This window comes from Pempheris klunzingeri, chromosome 5 (assembly GCF_042242105.1).
Source record: "Pempheris klunzingeri isolate RE-2024b chromosome 5, fPemKlu1.hap1, whole genome shotgun sequence".
Taxonomy (NCBI): Eukaryota; Metazoa; Chordata; class Actinopteri; order Acropomatiformes; family Pempheridae; genus Pempheris; species Pempheris klunzingeri.
The window spans coordinates 14,719,138-14,740,024 of NC_092016.1; the positions used below are offsets into that span (position 1 = coordinate 14,719,138).

A 20,887-nucleotide genomic window follows, 5' to 3' on the forward strand; every position below is an offset into this window, starting at 1 on the left:
AGAATGTGGCTCAGAACGACCACAGTAAGTGTTGTCAGTGGTGTCAGATTAACAGGCTAATCTGCAGTCTGCAGAGATGGACAGGGAAAGGTGAAAAGAACAATCAGGTCAGACACACATGACGCGAGGATGGATAATTGGGCTACTGTTCTCCTGCTCTGCTCTATCAGACTGGGGAAAGCCCGGCAGAAACCCACTTAAAGGGGATTTGAGGGAATTATAGGACAGAGCAGAGCGTGTGAGTATTAGTGTTTGTACATAAGGAAAGAGTCTTAACCTAATGATGATTCTTGAGAAGTGTTGTCATCGAGGCACAGAGTAAAGCCGAGTCCAGCCCACTCATTCATACTGCGGAAGGGAGAAGGATGGCCGCGCTTTCTTAATCCTATTTGTTATTTCTCTCTCTCTCTCTCTCTGTCGGCTCAGAGAGATCTGGTTCCTGAGGCCTGACTGAGCTCGGGAATGGCCCTCACTGATCTGAACTGGAACTTGTTTCAGGCCAAGGCCCTTGTCTGCTCACTGCTGGTCCTCCAATGTCTGCACACAGCCACAGGTACAACCATTTCACATTTGCTACTATTACAGTGGGTGAGTGGGTTTTCTTTCACTCTATATATATATGTTTGTGTTTGCGTTCACGCAGGAATGTCAGGATGGGGTGGATGTTTGGATGGTCAGGATGTATTTACAGCAGTCAGAGAAAACAGCCTTTGGGGAGAAGTCGTTGCTGAACTCTTGGCTGAAACCACAATGGAGGGGATTCACTGGAGGCTGGATGGAAAGGACGCTGAGTGGTTCTTCCTTGATGAAAGAAACATCCGGCTTAACACATCCGCCGACAAAGTCCTCGACCGAGAGGTAAATGAGTCGGGTGACGCCCTCGTAAACGCTGCTCTGACTGTTTGAGCTTTCTTATAAATGGGAAGCCATGACATTGTGTGCATTCCTGTTTCTTTGAGTCTGCAGGAATGCTGGAACATGCGTGGCGCCGCCATTAGGGAGTTGTATCTAAGTTTAGAACAAACTATCAGAGATTGAACCTTACAACCCTGTCCTTGGACCAAACACAATCTCTCTTGTCATCATCCTCTTCCCAGTCAGCAGTCTTACATCTTGGCAGCTGTTGAAGGGTCAGCCAGATTAGTGGCTTCTCTCTCTCTGTCTCTGACTCAGTCTGTCTACTTCTGTCTCTCTATCCTTCAAAGGGGAAGATTTCAAGGCTTAAGACATTTAGCACAGCTACAAAGGTTCAACATTACATATTCATCAAGTGCACTTGTTTACTCTTTTGGTTATCATGGTGGGTACATAATGACTGAGTTCTGAGTATGTGATTTCAGTATTTGTGTTAAAATGTTTCATCATATTGAATCAAAGTCTGCTGCTGTGTGTCTCAGGCCCAGGGTCCCATCTTAATGGCTGAGTTGTCCTGTTACGAGGAGGAAACGCTTCAGGTACACTTTGTTCTTTCGTCTTACCCATAACTCTTCAGCGTGCCATCCCAGCCATTCAAACCTGTCTTTATTTATTCATTTTGCTGTTGTTATAGAGTGTGTACAGAATCATGGTGGAGATCCTCAATGAGAACGATAACCGCCCTGCGTTTGCAGAAGACACCGTGCAGTCTCTTGCTCTCAGTGAGGTATGACACTTTCACAATCAATCGTGTGGAAATCTGCGCATTCACAAACAAAACATACAAGATTAAAGCTCTAAAATGTTTCTCTGTCTGTCTGTTTTCCAGCTGACTGCAGTGAACTCTGTGGTCTTTACTGTCCAGGCCACAGACGCAGACAACGACAAGATCATTTACTCCATTGACCAGACGTCGGTGAGTTTTACTCTGTCTCTCTGCGCACTCATAAACTCACACACACAATCACTGCCTAATTGTTAATGTGTGTTCCACAGCCTGATGCAGAGTACTTCAAGGTTGATCTCCCTAACAGCGGAGAGGTGATCCTGTCCAAGCCTCTCGACTACGAGACCAAAGCCCTGCTCACTGTCACCATCCATGCTTCAGTAAGCTGTGTGTTTTTAATTTTTGACTGTTTTGGAGCTCTGCTTCAGAGTAAATGTATCCACACATCTAATTAAATACCACATTTAAATGATCCTTTCCTAGAAAATAGAATCAAGATTCCCAAATGCTCCTGCTGATTGTGATACTACACTACAAACATGCTTGACCAGTGTAATATCCCCTAAAGAAATCTTGACTTGCCATTCTCTCAGGAGATGAGCACAGCTGAGCACTTTAATATCAGTATCAACATCACCATCACCGTCCTGGATGGAGACGACCAGTACCCCCAGTTTCTGCCCTGCACGCTGCTTTTCCAGGATGAGACGAGCCGCATCTGCACCAGCCCTGAGTACACAGTCAATGTCACAGAGGGGGAAGAGGTCAGCTGCTAAATCACACACATATTATTACCAGTGTCACACAGGAATGTCCATTCATGATGTCGATGTAACATCCACTAACTCAATGTTGCTAAACTTTAGCTTCCATGCAGTTAGCTGTTTAGGTAAATGGGTTGGTTCTGATTTTTAGAGCAACAAATGTGTGTCATTGTGCAGAACATTGTGCTGGACTTCTCTCCTGGTCCCATTCACGCAGTGGATGGAGACAGAGGACTCATCTCTCCACTCAGCTATGCCATCCTCTCAGGTACTATCCACACCGGTGCAAGTAAATATCTAAAATTACCGTGCTTACATCTGTGACTGTGTTTGTCTTCGTGTTAGGAGACGATGATGGACGTTTCCTGATGGACAGTGTGACGGGGGAGGTGAGACTGATTCAGGCGGTGAAAGACAGGCTCATAACTCCGGCGCTGCATCTACAGATCATGGTAAGACCCACATACTCAGTGTTAATGGTCTGCATTAAAAGATATGAATCTCACTGTTCTGTCTTTGTCTGTGTCTTGCAACCAGGCGTATCAAGATGACGACCCCAGGAAGTATTCTGTGGCTACAGTGTTGGTCCGAGTTCTGGCAGTGAACCAGTTTTATCCTGAATTCAACATGGCTGAATATCAAGGCTTTGTAACTGCAGGAAGGAGCCCTGCCTCTCTGGTCAACACCTACGGCAGCAAAGCACTGATGTTACACGTGCAAGACCAAGACTTTAACCATGTACACATTCCACTGCTCTCCACACGCCTGACGCATACATCCACAGCTCGAAAATGCTCAAGCTGTTCCATATGTGACTTATATTGTTACAAATCAACTCCTTTCTCCACATAGGGGTTCAATCCTATGGTCTACTTCACCTTCACTCCTACGTCAAATCACACAGACATCTACCAAATCACACAGGAGGGTTTCCTGATTGCCAGGACTGATCAGCTCAAACCAGAACAGAAACACATTCTAGAGGTGAGCTTCTCTGAAAATCAGGGGTTGAAAAAGTCCATACCAGTGATTTTGGAAATTTTGGGCCAGTGATTATAAATTATGTAGACTTTCTATGCCGTATGTATGAGATAAGCCAGTTGAGGTAGTGGGTCTATCATGAGGCTGACCTGACAAAAGAAAAAAGAATTAGCTCAGATATAATAATACATTTTTGACATGCATGAGAACATAAGAAGGAAGCATTGTTTCTGTGTACAATAACATGAAAAAGGAAGCCAATTAACAAAGGATGCTATTAAGTTATTTTGAGTTCGCCTGTCCAGCTGGAATTTGAAGGTTGGTAATTGATCAAGATCAGCCATAATGTAAAATGTAAAGTATACACTCTGTTTATCGAAGTTAATCGGCTTATGGGTCAACATCAAGCAGCATGTTTCTAAACTTACCAGTCACAAGAATGAATTAAAATTCAATGAAGATGTCCTGTTGCAACAACTACAACCTCATCTTTCTGACTATTTATTTACCGCTGCGTCTTTCAGTGAAGCCTGCTCGCTGTATTGCTTCATTAGAATCTATAATCAAATAAAGACATAAATAAGGGGGCGATAACATGATACAAAGTCAAACTACTTTGCAGGTGACGGCTATAGACCAGGAGTCAGGAGATGCCACCTTTGCTTCTGTCGTGGTGGAGGTGCTATCTGAGGGACAATCAAGTGAGGACACACACTAGCACACAGTCACTACTGATGGCCGATGAGAATGCAGGCTGAGACAAACTGTGTGTGTGTCTGTCTGTGAATGCTACAGTCCCTCATAGTCCACTGGGAGATGACCGTCCGATAAGCTGCACTGTGGGCAAAGCGTTGTTTCTGAGCATGGTGCTCATGACGGTCCTTGGGTGCATTCTGTCTGTGGTGATGTGGCTGAAGAAGAAACACAAGGGAAAGAGGGACCCACTGGAGAGAGGCTGTGTCGCCCAAGGAAAACACCCCAATGTGGTGAGCTATTAATCCCTGTGTTCTACATTCACATTTACCAAGATTTATTGGTCATTTTGAGTTTCTGAAATATTCTCTACTGCATATACTCCCACAGAGCTTACGGTGGTTCCAGCTGGTGAGTTATCTATTCACTTTTGAGGCTAATATTCATCCTTGTCTAACATTTCCTTCTCCCTGTCCTTAATAATCTCCACAGTTAACTGTTCTAGTCCTATTAAGAGTACATTTTCATTCATTCATTTTTTTCATTCAGCCAGACAAAAACATTCTTCACTCAAGACCCACATTGCTTTTGTCCACATCTCGTAGCCTTCATGAGCAGATTTAGATCCTCAGTTGTGATGGAGGTTATTTGCGATACTAGTGTTGTAGTTTTCTTTCTCCAAATGTTGACCTGATGACTGTGGTTTCTCTTCAGCTGAGTTACCGTGGCGCCATGCCGCACATGGAGGATGTACCCTACAACAATGAGGAATATGGAACCTACAATCCCTCCTTCAACTTCCCAGACAAGCCCGGCGTCTACACCCATCAAGACCTCCCCTCCTGCCGAGGACCCGTTCCACCCAGGACGACCGCTGCACTCGACACCAGCTTCATCCCCTCCGAAACCGTCCATAGCCCTGTGGTCTTCAGCAATAATGTTTCTACACCAACTAAAAGCTCCTCTGGCTCACCCACCTTTCACCCAGCCGCTGTGGATGTGAGCCCCACACTTGTGGCTCAAGATGCTGCTCCTCCCAAAGAAACCCCTGGCTCACCGATGGACACATCCCTGGACTCCACTGAGGCGCTACGTGACACAAGTCCAAGCCCAGCAACCCCTGACGCCATTAGCACTCCACCGTTCACCTGTCCTGATTCAGAAACTCCACAAACAACCATGAGTGATGACCCTGCTGACCCCGTCACCAGCCCCTCCTCTCAGTCCAGTATTCCGTGGAGTCACACACGAATTGCTTCAGCCGAAATAGACAAACCCTTCTCCAAACCTCGTGTGAAGACACCCCCATATTCACCTTTACAGTCCTCACCCCTCCCCAGGCAGGTGAGCCCACCGCCACCCACTCCGGAGCAAGCACCGTTACAGGCCAAGCCGGTGCACATAGATAGGTCTCCCATGGATACACCTCCAGTAACACCAGACCCAACACCTGTGACTCTGAGCACAGACGTAGACCAACCCTCCACATCACTGGACCAAACGGACCAATCAGAACACCCAGATGGGGCTGAAGACTCCGGTAGTCCAGCTCAGGACAGAAGGCCCTCGACAAACTCAGGAGACAAGACGGGGGGTGAGGATGATGATGGTTTCCTGGCAGAAAAGAACAGTGATGAGTTAGAGTCAGATGAAGAAGAGCTGCTTAGAGTGATGGCTCGTTGTAATCCCGTTTTTATCACGTTTAGTAAGTGATGTCACTGATTTTGCAGGCACTGAGAGTGACGGGGCTGAGGACAGAGAATGGAGGAGGTAAAGTGAAGGCGGATGGCACAAACAGCGAACACGTCACTGAGCGAGAAAAATACTCTGCAGCCTGGTTCTGCTGTGCTGTAGGTACTGCTGAGGACAGAATCCATACACGAGATATGCAGCACATGGGTTACATGTTCACACACTGTATACTGTATTATGTAAACATTTAACAACACAACTGTAGGGCATAAAGTTGTTCCATTTATACCATAAAGTTAGCATAGATGACAGTAATGATCTTGAGTGCATGATGCAGTTAAAAAGAAGCACTCCTTTAAATCAAACTTTTTAAGGATACAACATTCATTTCAAAGTGAGCACAAGTAAAACAACAATGAATCAGTTATGAATCAAATATTTTACATGCGAATGTTTACAAATAATGATGGGATTGTTTGTGTTTTTTTTTAAGGGTAAATCTATATGAAACCACAGATTGTAGAAAACTGCGAAAACACGAGTAAAGTTGTTGTCTAACTAAATCAATGAGCCAAGAGTTGTTATTAAAGTGAAAAGACAGGGGCACTAAAATCTGAGGGGAGGGTTTAAGTACATGCTGTGAGATGGTTAATCTTGGATGTAAAATTCAAAATGCTTAAACTAGGGTAAAGATTAGAGACATTCTGCATTAGGTGAAGTGTCATGTTATTTAAAAGTTTTGAACTTTTGACCTGACGGTGGCGCTAGCTGAGAAGTTAAGAGTTCATTCTGGCAACTGATGATATGACACTCAGAGGGGAAAATGTGACGTGGCAGCATGTAAACGTGCTTGTCCTATTAGCAAACTTATTTCAGTGGGTCTGTTAAGATTCACCTCCTGCAGATTAACCCACTTCCTCTAACGCCTTTGCACATGTGCATACAATATAAACTCACAGACATATTTGTCTGTAAACCCCTTGAGGCTGAATTTCCTAATGAATAGCATTAGGTGACTAAAACAGAGATAGGAAGACGTGTGTTGAGACGATGTAAAGTTTCAATTTACCGATCAGTTTTGATGGTCAATAAGGATGACTTGGGGCCATCAAACCTTATTTGGGTAAATGAAAAAAACAAGATAAAACATGTTTGACATGTAAATGAGCAAGAAAAAGCTCAGCGGAGTTACTATGGGGAGATTAGGGTGCAAATGATTCTCCTGAAAGCGATGGCGAGAGGAAAGAGGCCTGAAACAACAATCCAGAGGTCAGTGGATCAACAGCCTGAAGGACACCAGGAAACGGAGCATTTCCTAAAAAAGAAATGCTGGGAAAAGCAGTGAGTTATTAGAAATGTGGAACGTTGTTTTTTTTTGTGACCCACAGAAACAACTTCTGAGCACAGCAGCTTGGCTACAGACTACGATTATCACCCTGTCACTTGTAATAACAGCTGCCGTGTGAAGAACACCTGGTGGCGACTAGCGCTTAAGGTCGAAACAATCCCGCAGACTAAAAGCTCCAATATTATTTGTTTTTATTGAGACATTCTTCTCAATCACAAAAACTGGACCTGATTGTTAGAGTGCTCAGTTTGCAGACCAACAACTTATTTACAGTAAAGTCACAAGTGAAAGGGTGGCCGCTGCAGTGAGCCTGTAAAAAAACATTATCATATACATTATAGTATACCATAAAAAATATCAACAGTGGTTATAAATGGTGGTAGTGATAATACAAGCATAACAAACATATTTAGGAGGGCAAAGTGTTGGAGGCGCAAAATGTAGAATTTTTCTCAAACTGCTTACAAAACAAGACAAATATTTTTGCTTGGCACACAGATTAGTTCAGCTGAATCAAACACACCTCAAAATTTAACACCAAAATAAGGGAAAGTGAGGTGTCAGGAATACAAGTAATAAATGTACACATGCACACACACACACACACACACACACACACACACACACACACGCACGCACACACACACAAACTATTGAGGTGATGAGAAAGAAGAAAGGAGGCAACTTTGAGGGCAAAGCATCCATCAGTCTCTAAATTCATCTAGATTCCATCAACTAACACATAGCAGAAACGACTATTATTGTATGTAGGACCCGCAGCTTGAGCTAGCACGGGTGCTTTAGGGACCGGCATAACAAACAGCACGGTCCCCCCGATGGTACTGTATTGCACTAATCCAAATAGTCTTCATTGTCACTGGAATTTAATATTTACTCCACGTTCCAAACATCCTCTATTCCAGCAACACCACACTACGATCAATTAAAGACACAGAGAGAAAGTACAAGTGAAGCAGCGATTAGAATTTCAGTTTGGGCCCGATTACGTGATTAGACAGAGGAGCAGAACAAATTCTATCGGCTAGAGATCAGCTTTACTCTTCACAGTCCAGTGCATTGCAAAAAGAAAGTGAGATTAACTATTCTGTATACTGCAAGTCTAAACTTTCTCTATCAAGGTTTCATAACAAAACATGGCTATTTCATAAAAGCATCCTTTCAAACAAAAAAAAAAAAAAAAGGTAATCTAACACTGTTGTTGTCCTTCGCCTGACCTGGAAAAGGGATAAGTGTAGTGTGGGGAAGTGGGGGAAAGGCTGGCGATATATATCCCACATTTAACGCATAACTGAGCATGAAGACACACTGGCCAAGCATGTACACATTACTCTGAGTGTTAATGTGTGTACAAGGGGACACATTCAAGAAATCAAATAAATTATCGTCCGTGGCGTTGGATTAGAAGAGCTCATCCTGTTTGAGATACTCCATCCACTGTCGGAGGGGTAAGATGGTACTCAAGACGAACACAGAGTCTTTGGAGGCAGGCGGGTATTTAGAACTCGTCGTGTCGAGTCAGAGCCTCTCCGAAGTCAGTCGCCTGGCTGCCCACGAACAGGTCGTACTTCTCCACGATTTCTGCCTTGGTCAGAAGGCCGTCCTGACGGAGGGAGAACAGCATCATACATCTCGTGTTCGTGTCAGTCTCTTTTTTAAAAACTGTTACCAAAATATGGGGGTACCTAATGTTGCTACAATACAAACAAGGCTGAGATGAAAGCCTCCGTCTCCATCATGCGCTTTTCATACTTTGTTTGAACAGTAATTAAGCCTGATGGGACAAAGGCACATGAGGTGCCACTGGATGGCTTTCACTGAAAAACAACTGCAGGCATGTAACAAACACAGGTGATTTGAGCGAGTTGCGAAAAAGCAAACTCTAGACTTGGATATATTTTCTTTGCAATATCAACCAAATCTGTCACATCACAAATTTTCTCAGTATTTTGTAGGTGTACGTACTGGATAACAGTAAACAACTTGTGCTTTCGCACCAACAGTTCCTCTTCCTTCCAATATTTAAGTGAATGACACAGGAAGCAAAATTCATGACAATGATACATTTCTGATGAAATGTGAAATAATTTAAACGTTCCTTAGAGTACATACCTTGTCTGTATCTGACTCATAGACCAGGTGCTTGGCTTCGGCCTCAGCATGGTCATAGTCACTTGGCAGGATCCAGTCTCTGGTCTCCTCCTTGTCCATCTTTCCGTCTTTGTTCTTGTCTCTGAATTCAGTAAACTGTTCCCTCTCTGTCTTCACCCACTCAGGCTCTGTGGCGTCTCCCTCCTGGTTGTACATGTCACCTAAAGCACAGATAGGTAGAGCGTGAGCTGGGATTAGACCGCTGATAGACAGATAGACAGATAGATCTTTTATGAGAATGGGCTACAAGAACTCACCTATGTACTCGTTTAAATCAATTAAACCATCTCCATTCTTGTCAATGTCTTCCATGGTTTCCTGTGGGAAGAAAAGGAGTGCACGTGGCAGTGAGAAGGGATGTAAAAGATACAGTGTTAGTGACATCATTTAACACCTATGTGAGTGCGTGTGCCTGTTTGTCACTCACCAGCACCACAATGTCTTTCATGTGGTCGTACTCCTCGGGGTGAAGGAAGGCTGTGAACTCCTCCTTGTTGGCTTTCATGTCACTATCTTGGTCGGCCATTTTGAATCTCCTCTCATCGCGAGCCATCATCTGCCTGTAGCTGAAGCCATCATCGGGGTCGGGGTCATCTGCAGGTCACAGGTCAAAGCTTTGTACAAGGTGTGCAAGCGTGGCACTTGTGTGTCTGTGTCCGTGCAGTACGCTGGTAATACATCAGGGATTCATTAAATGCATGAAATGAGGATTGTCTGCAGCCTTACCAAGAATGTATCCATATGTGGCGTTCTTGTACTCCTCCCAGGACACCACCTCATCCCCATTGAGGTCATGACTCTTCCACTGTCGATCCACATCATCGTAGATCCACCTCTTCTGAGCGTGCTTGATCCACTTCTTCATCTCCTCAACTGTCACATAGCCATCTTTATCCTCGTCTATACGTTCAACCAACATGCTGTAGAGAAATGACAGAAATTTGGCAAACGGCTCGTTCCCTCGTTGTATTTAGTGGTTTGTCACCTCAGATAAACTTCAGTGCTCCCAGAGGTGAAGCCAGGTCATAACTACAGTAAAGCAAACAGTATTCTGCTACAGACGTCGATTACCACTATGGCTAGAGTGAAAGAATAACCCCAGTAATTTAAGAGGAGATTTAAACAGTCTCCCCGACGTGTTCTCACCCGAGCCTCTCCTTGCTCTCCTCAGGTGTGAGCTGGTCGAAGGTCTTGGCCTCATCTTGTCCCAGAAAGGCTTCATGATCATAGTCAAAATTCTCTGCGTCGTCATGCTCTCTGTTGCTGAGGGGTTCATCGTGGTGAACACGATCCTTCTTCTCTGTGGGTTTGCTGGTGGCGTAAACCACACAGAGAGCAAAGCACATGACAAGTGGCCGCAGCTCCATCCTGCGTATGTGAGGGAAACTGTCTGGACGAGGGGCAAAAAGACAACACCAATAGGCTGCAGTTATTCCTCAAGCTGTGCATTCTGGCAAAAAAAACCAAAAAACCTTTGTATTGCTTGTGTACCTAAATTTACAGAGCACTTTTCTGTCACTACTGCTCCCTAGAGCTGGAATCAAATTTGAAATTATTATGATTTAATTAATTTGAAAATATATTACAATCAAATATAATGGTTAAATATAATAAGTAATATAATAAAAAGTCAATATTCCCTGATTCCAGCTTCTAAAATGTGAGTTTTTTCTGTTAATTCCTCTTTGACAGTAAAATTAATATCTTTAGGTTGTGGACAAAATAAGACATTAGATGCTTTTGGAAACACTGATTGATATTTTTCACAAATTTCTGACATTATCCAAGCAACTAGTCGATCAATTGAGAAAATAATTGTTAATGAAAATAACCGTTTGTTGTAGCACTTAAGCACAGCTTTTAAGGACGACTGAACTCAACAAATGCCAGAGTATGACTCAGAGTGCAAGCAAATACTCCGACTGTGAGGTGAATTGCTTGGCTAATCTGTTGCAGCTGATGCAATACCTTATTTGTTCTGCTGCTGGTACTAACATCCTAAATATTTAATTACCACCAGCTCAACAGTTCTCAAAATATTAACATTATCATTCATTTGCAACGGTTTACAAATTACTTAACTGACACCTTCACAGTTTGAATCTATGATATTAGATATCATATTCAAATTATAAACTCGGTTTATCTGGTACATCTCAGAATAATGCAATCTAATACAACAGCCTTAAATTCTACCTTCATACTAGTTATAATGTTACAGTTATATAAGAGCTGTTTTAGATTTGATTGAAGTTTGAAGTCACTTTGTTGACTGGTACTGGTACTGAATTGTATTGCATTTCACCAAAATCCATTTATTATGTTTAAACTTCCCTCAGCGACACAAATGAGGTGGACACAATTATCAATATAACACAAAATAATTCAAAGCACCAACAGCTTCCAACATAATTTAAAGTTTAATCAACATTTTACTAAAACAGTCCAGCTTAAACTGAACACTGAAACCTTCGTGGAGATATGATTTATCCTGCTGTGTTTCACTACATTAGCTTTAATTAAATGAAGCTAATAAACTGGCAAATTAACATTTTGATCATGTTGGCCGCTTCAGTGTGACACATCACCATGTCTGCGCTCTCACTTTCACTCATCTCCTGACACCTTAAATCTTTCCATCGTCTTTAAATCACGGGTCAGCAGCAACACTTCATGCCCGTGAGGACCAGTCAGTTACCGTCTACATCCAAACCCAAGTTTAGGGACTAGGTTTACATTAGACTGGCTAACCTAGCGAACAGATAGTTTTACCTGCTGACCTGCAGTTTCACTCGTCCTGTGACGATAAATAAGCAACTATATAACTGTCCATGTTGTGTATTTCTAAACACTAGCAATGGAAGAACTACATTTGAGTTAACTTCTGTATTTTAATACAAATTTAATCTAGAGGACTCACCGGCGTCTTCAGGGAAGTTCTTCGCTGCAGTTTAAGTCCCGCCTCCCGGAAACACACCCATGCACTTCCTGTGCTAAAACGCCAACAGACCAATCAGAGTCCGAGAGGGCGAGTGCGATGTCGCTCGCTGATTGGTCCACTTCAAGGGAACACCGATGATTGGATTGGCCGAGAACCGCCACGTCCTCAAAGTCAACAAAACCTCGTTCATTCACAAAACGGACTCCAGTGTCTGGGACAGGTAAGCTTCATAAAAGCAGCCCCAAAACCACGATAAAACACAACGAACTGCAGTAGAAATGCTATTTATTTCATTCATCTACAGTTTTTAATAGCATAATACGAATGTAACTTAATTGACAGACTTTTGCTCTGTAATCAAATGCTAAATCCACACACATCACCTGTAGCAGAAATTAAACAACAAAATAAAGATGGCAGGTTTTCAATGAGTCCAATTCATTTAAGTAGCAAACAAAAGCCTTTATTTCTTTTGGCTTTAACACTGTGAATCAGTAGTCATAAGAGTGCTGACAAAGCAAATAAAACAACAATTTATGACAAATCAGAAAAATTGGAACTTTACATTTTAAAGTCAAGTACTCTCCTCACTTCTTTAAATGCATAAATGGCTCGTTCTCCAATGAGCACATATCTCTGCTATATCTTCAATCTGATTTCTTCCCCTCTGCTGATTAAATATTCATCACAATCAATGGAAACAAAAACAAAAAATGATGTGAGAGAAGCACAATAACAGGACCTCCTGCTGCTACGCTGAGGGTGTCCTCCACATTTCAGTAACCATATTTATGTTCTGTATTAAATATTAAATTCACTGATTTTGAGGCTCAGCGAAGAAGAGTAGATTCACAGTAATAGTTTTCCTTTTTATTGCTTAACTGTATAAATCCAACAGTCTTTGAAATGTCTTCTTCAGACATAGAGTTCTTCACAGCCTGCCAAACACTGGTGTCTCTACATTTGTACAAGGAGTTCATATTATAGCAAAGCCTCCATATCTCAGCTCACTGCTGAGTCCTCCAAATCTGCATTATCCATTTCCTCTTCTGCCTCTTCCTGTTCATTGGCATTTTCTTCTGGACTGGACAGACAGGTTGTATCCCTCTGTTCACCACTGTCACCACCTCCTGCCGGGACAGCACAAAAAGGCATTTTCAGTTTTTAACAATGTTGTGTAAAATTCAGTCTATTTCATATTATGCAGCTTTCTCCTAAACGCAACACTGAATAAAATGTGTGTTACAAAACACAAGTTATACGAAATGTACTAGAAGAAAGAGAACAGATTTTGCACCATGGTGACTTTAACTGTTTTGGCTCACCCGTACTTGTTTCACCCTCTTTCTTCTCAGTGAGGAAGATTCGTTGCATCATTAGTTTCTTCACAGTGTGACACATGTACTTGAGCTCCGGACCAGCGTCGCCTTTTCCTACAGATATACGTCAAAATAATAAGACGATAAGCAAAAAGAAAGCAAGAAGTACATTCTGAAGCATAAATGAGACACAACAATAATAAAAATAAATGTAAAAAAAAATAAAAAGTCTGACACCCCTTAAACACACACACGCACACAGTAGAAAATAATAAAAATAAAGAAAAAACACTGAATGAGAAGGTGTGTCCAATTGCATATATAAATAAAGAGAGGGGGGGTGCTTACCTTTCTGCTGTCCCTCCTCGAACAGCACACAGGTTCCCATAGCATCTTTGAAAATCAAAAGATAGTAAATAAAACTTTGGTTCTTTTTAATGATAAAATCTGTTATAGAGCTCTTTGAGGCACTTTTGTGCACCATTCTGACAAACTATGCTCGTTAAAAAAATACCTCTTTGTCCATGAGGTCTATTGCAAAAACAAGACAACAGAAATGCCACTGACTCCATGACTATCAGACTGAAAGAGCAGGTCATTCGTTATTAAAGCACAAAAGTCTTTTTAATGATAAAATCTATTATAGAGCTCAATCACAGGCAGTGGTGACAGTGTTTCAGGTCAGACAATGACTCTTTGGGGATGGTGTACAGTTACATTTCCAACATGACATCATGCTTTGAGAGGAGAGAAAGGAGATGAGTGGGATATATTTTAACAGCGGGCACACATCAGCTAAGCCACACAAGTCATCTCTATGCTTTTCTTTGGTTCTTACCTTCATATTCCCCTGCAAACACGTATTGTCCAACCTGCATCATGGGCTTCTCGCTGTCAATATCCTGGGAAACACGGACGAGACAAATTAGGTGAATGCTGCATTGAGAGACCTACATTGATGTTGATGCCATGCACAGTGGTTCTGCTATTTTCATAAAATGAACACCGGAAACTCACCAGTATCTTGCATGTGCCCCTACACTTGGACATAAAGTCATTGTTGATTATACCAGAGAGCTCCACCACAACAAGCTGCTCCTGAAGGAGACACAGAGGGATTTATTAACAAATATACAGACATGTACATAACGACTGCACTCGCTACAAATAAAGAGGTACAACAGTCAAAGCATCTGTGAAAACTTAAAATAATTGTAATTCAGTAAACTGTTTACATTGTCAGTGGTGCTACACTTATTTTAGTCAGAGGATGAATGTATTTTCTCAGGTATTCCAACTAATATAAGTCAACCAATCTTTATTTATATAGCGCCAATTCATAACAGCGTTATCTCAAGACGCTTTCCATAAAGAGCAGGTCTAGACCAAACCCTTTAATCAAGAGAGAGACCCAACGATTCAGGAATTCAAAATTAAGGATTCAAGAATCCCCACATATTGTCACATATGTGACAAATAATTTATAAGTTTGTTAGTTCGCACCCACCAGGAGCCTAAGATAAGCTAAGCTAAACTAAGCTAAGCTAACTAACATGTTAGCCATACTAACATGCCGCTAATGTTAATACCGCTATATTGTAAACGACAGTAAGGTTACGCTGATGGTATTTCGTACCTCCTCTTCCCACTCATCATCCATGTTGAAAGTCCTGGAATAAACAGTAGTGATAACAATTAACGTGGAGACTGATTTGCTGTAGTTTTATTTAGAGGATTTTCGCATCCTTTTCTACTACATAATGTTTTGGACAACTTCCGCGAATGTACGGTGTCCCGGAAGCCTTTTCTTGTTTTTGTTGCCTTTTTCAGTTAGAGGCTGCAACCGTCGAGGGGCGCTGTTGCTCAGTTTTATTTGCATGTTTTGCAGCAAAGCCATTTAATGTGAACTGGGAACAGAGTGAATAACAATTCTCCCTCCCTCCATTTATCTATCTGTCTATCTGTCTATCTGTTCAATCTACTTATGGTCAAGTATGATTGGATCTAAATATTGGCTACCTGTAGGCACGCTCATCTACATCTAACATTAATGTTATTAATGTTCTCCTGCAGCAGGCCATAGCTGAGGTGATGAGATGAGATGAGATGAAATGAGACGATACACTTTATTGATCCCCAAGGGGAAATTCATCCGTCAAAGGCAGCGGCAACAAAAACTAAAAGAAGCACAGACATCAAACACATCCAAAAAAAAAAAAAAAAGGAAACACAAACAGGAGGCCAGATGAGATGAATGAAAGAGCACAAAGAGAGAAAAATATTACGCACAAAGCCAAAGCTTGTACCTGTAGGTGTGGGGATTTCTCAGCTTTGCGTTGCCAGAACAGCATCTATTGTTCAGAGGTGAACTTGATGGTCACTGTGACATGAGGAGGAGGTTGGCCAGTGCCTGAAAAAAACCTATTTCTGACACACACACACACACACACACACACACACACACACACACACACTCACTCACACACACACACACACACACACACACACCGCAAAAATCCACCTCAAAATGATTTCTATCCATGAAGCAAGTACAATGAATAAAATAATTAAAAACAGAATTTGACGGACATGTGATTTATGAGCTAGAGATGTCTTGCGATTCATGAAAGAGGTTTTATGAGTTTTATTAAAGCGTGGGGAAATCTTCAGTATTTAATTAGATGCCGCCATTGCATTTTAGCAGACAACATATATACGTATTTGAAATCAAAGAAATGTCATTTTGCAGTTCCGGGAGAACAAGATTTAAAGCCAGAGAATCCGTCGTCTTGGATGAGTTGTGAAATGATTTTAACTCATTTATCATTACGTTATCTCAGTTTTGTTTTATGTGTTTTTGGCCTTAAAATACTTACCTCAGGACTAGAGTATTATATCTATATTTGACACAGTATATGAAGCGTTTGATATATTTGAAATAAATAGTAATATGTATTTGATAGTCCTGAATAATATTGGTACTCTTTGATCCTCATAGGAAAAATCTCTCTCTGTCTGCTACCCTTTACACAGGGGGTCAGAGGTCAGGGTCAGCTGAGGGGCACCACCCTTGGAGCTCATCTCGCTCAGGACTTTGAGTCAGGACACTTGAAGGACCATCCTACCGGCTCATTATGAAGAACAGGACAGTAATTGAAAGACGGTGAACTGTATTTGTGCAAACCTCCTTTTTCTATTTCAAATCTACATTTTTGCATTTTGTTTGAGAAGGAGTCATGAATCCTTTTCCAAAGAGTTCTACAGTCTGCTGGAGTGAATTTCCGTAATACTGAACCTGTTTCACTCGTGGTATAAAAAAAAAATCAATAAAATGGTGCCGGGACAGTTACAGTTCTGTCCTCAGAGTTAGGAAATGGAGTATGGTAAGACGGGGGTTTAGTACGTCAGGTATTTTTATGCTCCTGTGCTTTCAAATATTGGCATTTCCTCCTAATAAATTTGATGATAAGCAAATAGGAGAGTCTTTGTTTAATGCCCCAAAAATACAAAGTGTAAAAACATGCAGGTGACTACTGGTTTCAGTCTGTTGTAGGGATGTGGAAAAAGAAGACAGCGCAACATTTAATTCAGTTGTATTTTTTTTCTAATTGATTTTTAGCATCAATGGGGCTGTAGAACAAGGTTGAGAAATATTGTCGTCTCCCTCAACAATGTCCATCCAGGTGCTTCAAAGCCGCGCAGGTAACGGTTTAATGGAGTTGCGCGGAGGCCGACAGTGTTTGCGGGCTGTATGAATGTAAAGCAGGCTGACGCTGAATGAGCCTCACCCTCGGAGAGAGAAAAGAAAAAACATTTTGAATCAGAATCAGGCAAACCAAATTAAAGGGGGTGCAAATCCCCCATGTGCCTTCTCCCTCCCCGTTTCTGGCCTATCATCTATCTCTGGACCATGGTGGGGTTGTCATGTCGACCAGCCCACAAGTTACTATGACAACGGCTCAAGGGGAAGCACTTGCTAGGGAGGTTATTACCTCCTTGGGGATGTAAGAAGGACAGGGGGAATGTGAGCAGAGACAAAGATAGAGGGACTTATAGACAACGAAAAAGGCCTAAATGAAGGGAGAGGTCAAGTTGGAGCACATTAGCTAGAAGTGTGTCTGTGTGTGTGTGGCTTACTATAAAGGACAGTTTACATTCATAATCAGGCAGACATGTAAATTAGAGTTTGCCCCATTGAAGCCTTGGATATAGTAAAGTTTTCTCCCTCCTGGACGAGGCCTGAGCGCCTCCTGCACTTGATGTATTACACTTCCTGCTCAATGCCATACCCTGGGGCAGAAAGGGGCGGGGGCAAGGGAGGGAGTGACATTAAGGACCCTCCAAGGTGTCAGATGGGTCCCCAGCTTCCCCCACATTTTGTCATATAAATGTCATAAAGACAAGTTTGGAGTTGGGGAGCTTTTGGCTCTCCCTCCGCCTGGGGGGTATCACAGTGGTTAATTGCCCCATTAGCGCTGACAGGGTAAATTGGTGGAAGGGCTAACTATATATTACACTGAAAACAACAACCCCTGGCATACACCTGAGGGCATGAAAGTATGGCACCTTTTACAGTGCGGCCCGTGCATTCTTTAGTGTGTATGCAAGAGTGTGTGTAAATTGTAAATGTTAATGTATACTCGCATGAGATCTTTAATATTGGTCAAATATTAAAAATCTATATTTATCACTACGGAAATGAACTTGCAGTGCCAGTCAGGGAGAGCGTCTGCTCTCATATCCGTGCTGAACTTTGTCAAGGTGTAAATTCAAACCTATCACGACAATTATTCTATTGTACTTTATCTGAGGACTGCTTTAAAGAGGACTGTACATTTCTGTGTATATTAATGTAAACCACAGCCATACAGCACATGACACAGTCTTCGCACACTAACACAGACAACAAATGTGTGTGTGTGTGTGTGTGTGTGTGTTCACCTGCTTTTTCATTGTTTAAAATGTGGCCAATAAAACGCAATCGCAAATTCAAAAACAAATGAAAAAATTATATCAAAAACCAGCGATGCAAATAATATCAGGGTTCATTTGAAATATTTATATCATTGTGTCAAAGCACAATAGTGTAAAAGATTATTTGTTTATGATGAAATTCAGATCATTGAGCTGCATAATTGATTTAAAATCAAAGCAAAATGCTCTGAACCAGTATATTACAGGTTATTGTTTCACATGTAGAAAAGTAGCACACATTTGATACATTGATAACACACTGTAGTTTAAAATCATATGCATATGTAAGGATGAACATTCTCAGACAACAGATCCTCATATTTCTTTATCCTCAATTACATTTTTGAATATTTTTCTTTGTATTTAAGCCCATAAACGCACGACGCACTTTGCTGATCACTGCCTCTCTCTTTCTTTCTCTTTCTCTGTCTCTCGCACACACACATACATACACACACACACACACACACACACACACACACACACACACACACACACACACACCTTGCGATATGGGCCAACGTTAAACTATATCGCCATTCACTGTCATTGTCTTTTGCTCATAAAAATTACATAAAATTTGTCACCGTTCAAGCTGCAGCCATAACAACAACAGAAAATCCCCATGTAGACATAAAAGGACCAGAACAGTCTCTGATTTATGTTTGTGATAACCTGCAGTCTTTGCTTGGTGGCATGTGCCAGACAGACAGACAGACAGACACTGTAAACGTTTTCAAATCGTAAAATAATTATTGGATGTTCTTCAAACGTGGGTCAGATCATTTGGCACTTCATCCAATGGCCAATTCATGGACTCTGCACACATTCGTGGCTGCACGACCGCAAGAAAATCATGAAATCAAGCCAAGACAAACCAAAATCAAAATGTCAGTGCACTCAAAACCAAAATAACGAAATATCATTAATATTCATGCAGTTTTCCGATATGGCCTTGTATTGCGGTTGTTTTCACGCAACACTGAGCTGATAGTAACCTTACAGCAGTAATTACTGTCGCCTTTTTTACCTTCTGCGGTAATACTGGGCCTATGATATTCATAGCATTTTTTCCAATGGGACTTTTTACTGTAATATTGTAGCCTTTCATACCTTTTCTAAATGTGTATTTACAATTGTTAAATAAGGTCAACTTTGACAATCAAACCCTAATAAAGAACACAGATACTTGATCTTACAAATAAATGCAGTTTTCACCTTCTAAAATATGGACGATCGACAGATTGCACATCCAGCGTGAAATCCACAATAGTATTATCATAACAATAGAGTCGAGTGGTGAGGATGGGACGGCAGCAGGAAAAAAGCTAAAGGTCTTCTGTGATGGCAAACGTAGGCATGGACACATCAATTTAGGCTTAAATATATATATATTTTTTGTTGTTGTTTTCCAAAGTGAGAAAATTAACCAGCAAACAAATGAAAACCCAGACCTGCAGCCTGGGTCCAAAAACAATCCGAGGTTCAATGTCTCGTTTCATATTCAAGCATGTATAGACGAGGCTTTTCTTCTTTTTGTTGTGAGCATTCTTTTTTTTTTTTTAGATCATCGCTTAGACGTGAATATTTGTCTGCTCAAATCTTGCGATTACAGGCTACAACTTTTCCAAAGCGAGTGGGCTATCACACAGAAATATAAATATTTCATGAAAATAATGCGATTTAAGTCCCGCACATAATGCCTACATTTGATCGTCTAACCCGTGTTTTATCTCAAGTAAAATGTCAGTATAATATTCCTAGGATAATCCTCCAGGGCCTTGCAGTGTGCTTAATAATATCTAGTCCTCAACAGTGAGTCACGGTGACAGTGTCGCATTTTCTGGCATCACCATATTTCTCCAAAAAGCCTATTGGAAATAAACGTGTCTGTTCATGTCAATATTTGCTTTATTTCGACAATATTATATTTTGTGGTATTTTAGTAAGTATTTTTTGGTGTTATATTGAGATTTTCTGCAACATTGTTGTCTCTCTACATCTTTAGAACAGCTGGGAAATCCGCCTAAAATACGTTATTGGGATTTTCCAGCCATAATATTCTATTTGAAATCAATATTCAACGTTTCGTACTTTTTAAAACACATTTTCTTCTCCTTGTCTTCTCTATACGTCCCCTGTAGCCTCTCCCCTTTCCTCCCTCTCTCCACCCTCCCTCTCTCTCTTTCTCTCTCTCGCGGAATCCTATTGATCCAAACGGGCTAATTAGCGGTGTCTGCGCAATTACGCACATGCGCACTGGGCGTAATCTCAGCCATTTTTTGAAGGAAACTAATTAGCAGGAATAAAGAGCCAAGTGTTTTTCCCCCACAGTGATCAGAACTCATTCTACCTCTGGAGCTC

General features: G+C 41.6%; 4 protein-coding genes across 6 annotated transcripts in view; 2 read left to right on the forward strand and 2 right to left on the reverse strand.

The window, feature by feature from the left end:
* The window catches only part of lmf2a (lipase maturation factor 2a), a 141,639-nt gene that overhangs the window by 92,120 nt on the left and 28,632 nt on the right, over positions 1 to 20,887 (forward strand). The window lies entirely within an intron of this gene.
* LOC139201252 (cadherin-related family member 5) lies at positions 463 to 6,083 on the forward strand. Its single transcript, XM_070830526.1, has 15 exons — positions 463 to 553; positions 644 to 858; positions 1,398 to 1,454; positions 1,550 to 1,642; positions 1,745 to 1,831; positions 1,912 to 2,031; positions 2,236 to 2,406; positions 2,584 to 2,674; positions 2,752 to 2,858; positions 2,944 to 3,144; positions 3,259 to 3,390; positions 4,010 to 4,088; positions 4,183 to 4,373; positions 4,471 to 4,491; positions 4,795 to 6,083. Exons 1-15 carry the CDS (start codon positions 463 to 465, stop codon positions 5,791 to 5,793), a joined length of 2,655 nt encoding a protein of 884 aa, XP_070686627.1. The 3' UTR covers positions 5,794 to 6,083.
* Positions 7,295 to 12,250, reverse strand: calub (calumenin b). Of its 2 annotated transcripts, none has more exons than XM_070830772.1 (7): positions 12,210 to 12,250; positions 10,436 to 10,675; positions 10,016 to 10,209; positions 9,717 to 9,883; positions 9,547 to 9,607; positions 9,251 to 9,450; positions 7,295 to 8,741 (listed from the first exon to the last, which is right to left on the reverse strand). In XM_070830772.1, exons 2-7 carry the CDS (start codon positions 10,654 to 10,656, stop codon positions 8,637 to 8,639), a joined length of 948 nt encoding a protein of 315 aa, XP_070686873.1. In that variant the 5' UTR covers positions 10,657 to 10,675; positions 12,210 to 12,250; the 3' UTR covers positions 7,295 to 8,636. The 2 variants fall into 2 exon arrangements, with proteins under 2 accessions (XP_070686873.1, XP_070686872.1); XM_070830771.1 differs by having other exon boundaries at positions 10,436 to 10,679.
* gtf3c6 (general transcription factor IIIC, polypeptide 6, alpha) lies at positions 12,516 to 15,405 on the reverse strand. 2 transcript variants are annotated; one of them, XM_070830774.1, is made up of 6 exons: positions 15,186 to 15,405; positions 14,567 to 14,647; positions 14,388 to 14,451; positions 13,898 to 13,942; positions 13,562 to 13,663; positions 12,516 to 13,360 (listed from the first exon to the last, which is right to left on the reverse strand). In XM_070830774.1, exons 1-6 carry the CDS (start codon positions 15,207 to 15,209, stop codon positions 13,233 to 13,235), a joined length of 444 nt encoding a protein of 147 aa, XP_070686875.1. In that variant the 5' UTR covers positions 15,210 to 15,405; the 3' UTR covers positions 12,516 to 13,232. The 2 variants fall into 2 exon arrangements, with proteins under 2 accessions (XP_070686875.1, XP_070686874.1); XM_070830773.1 differs by having other exon boundaries at positions 12,518 to 13,360; positions 13,556 to 13,663; positions 15,186 to 15,397.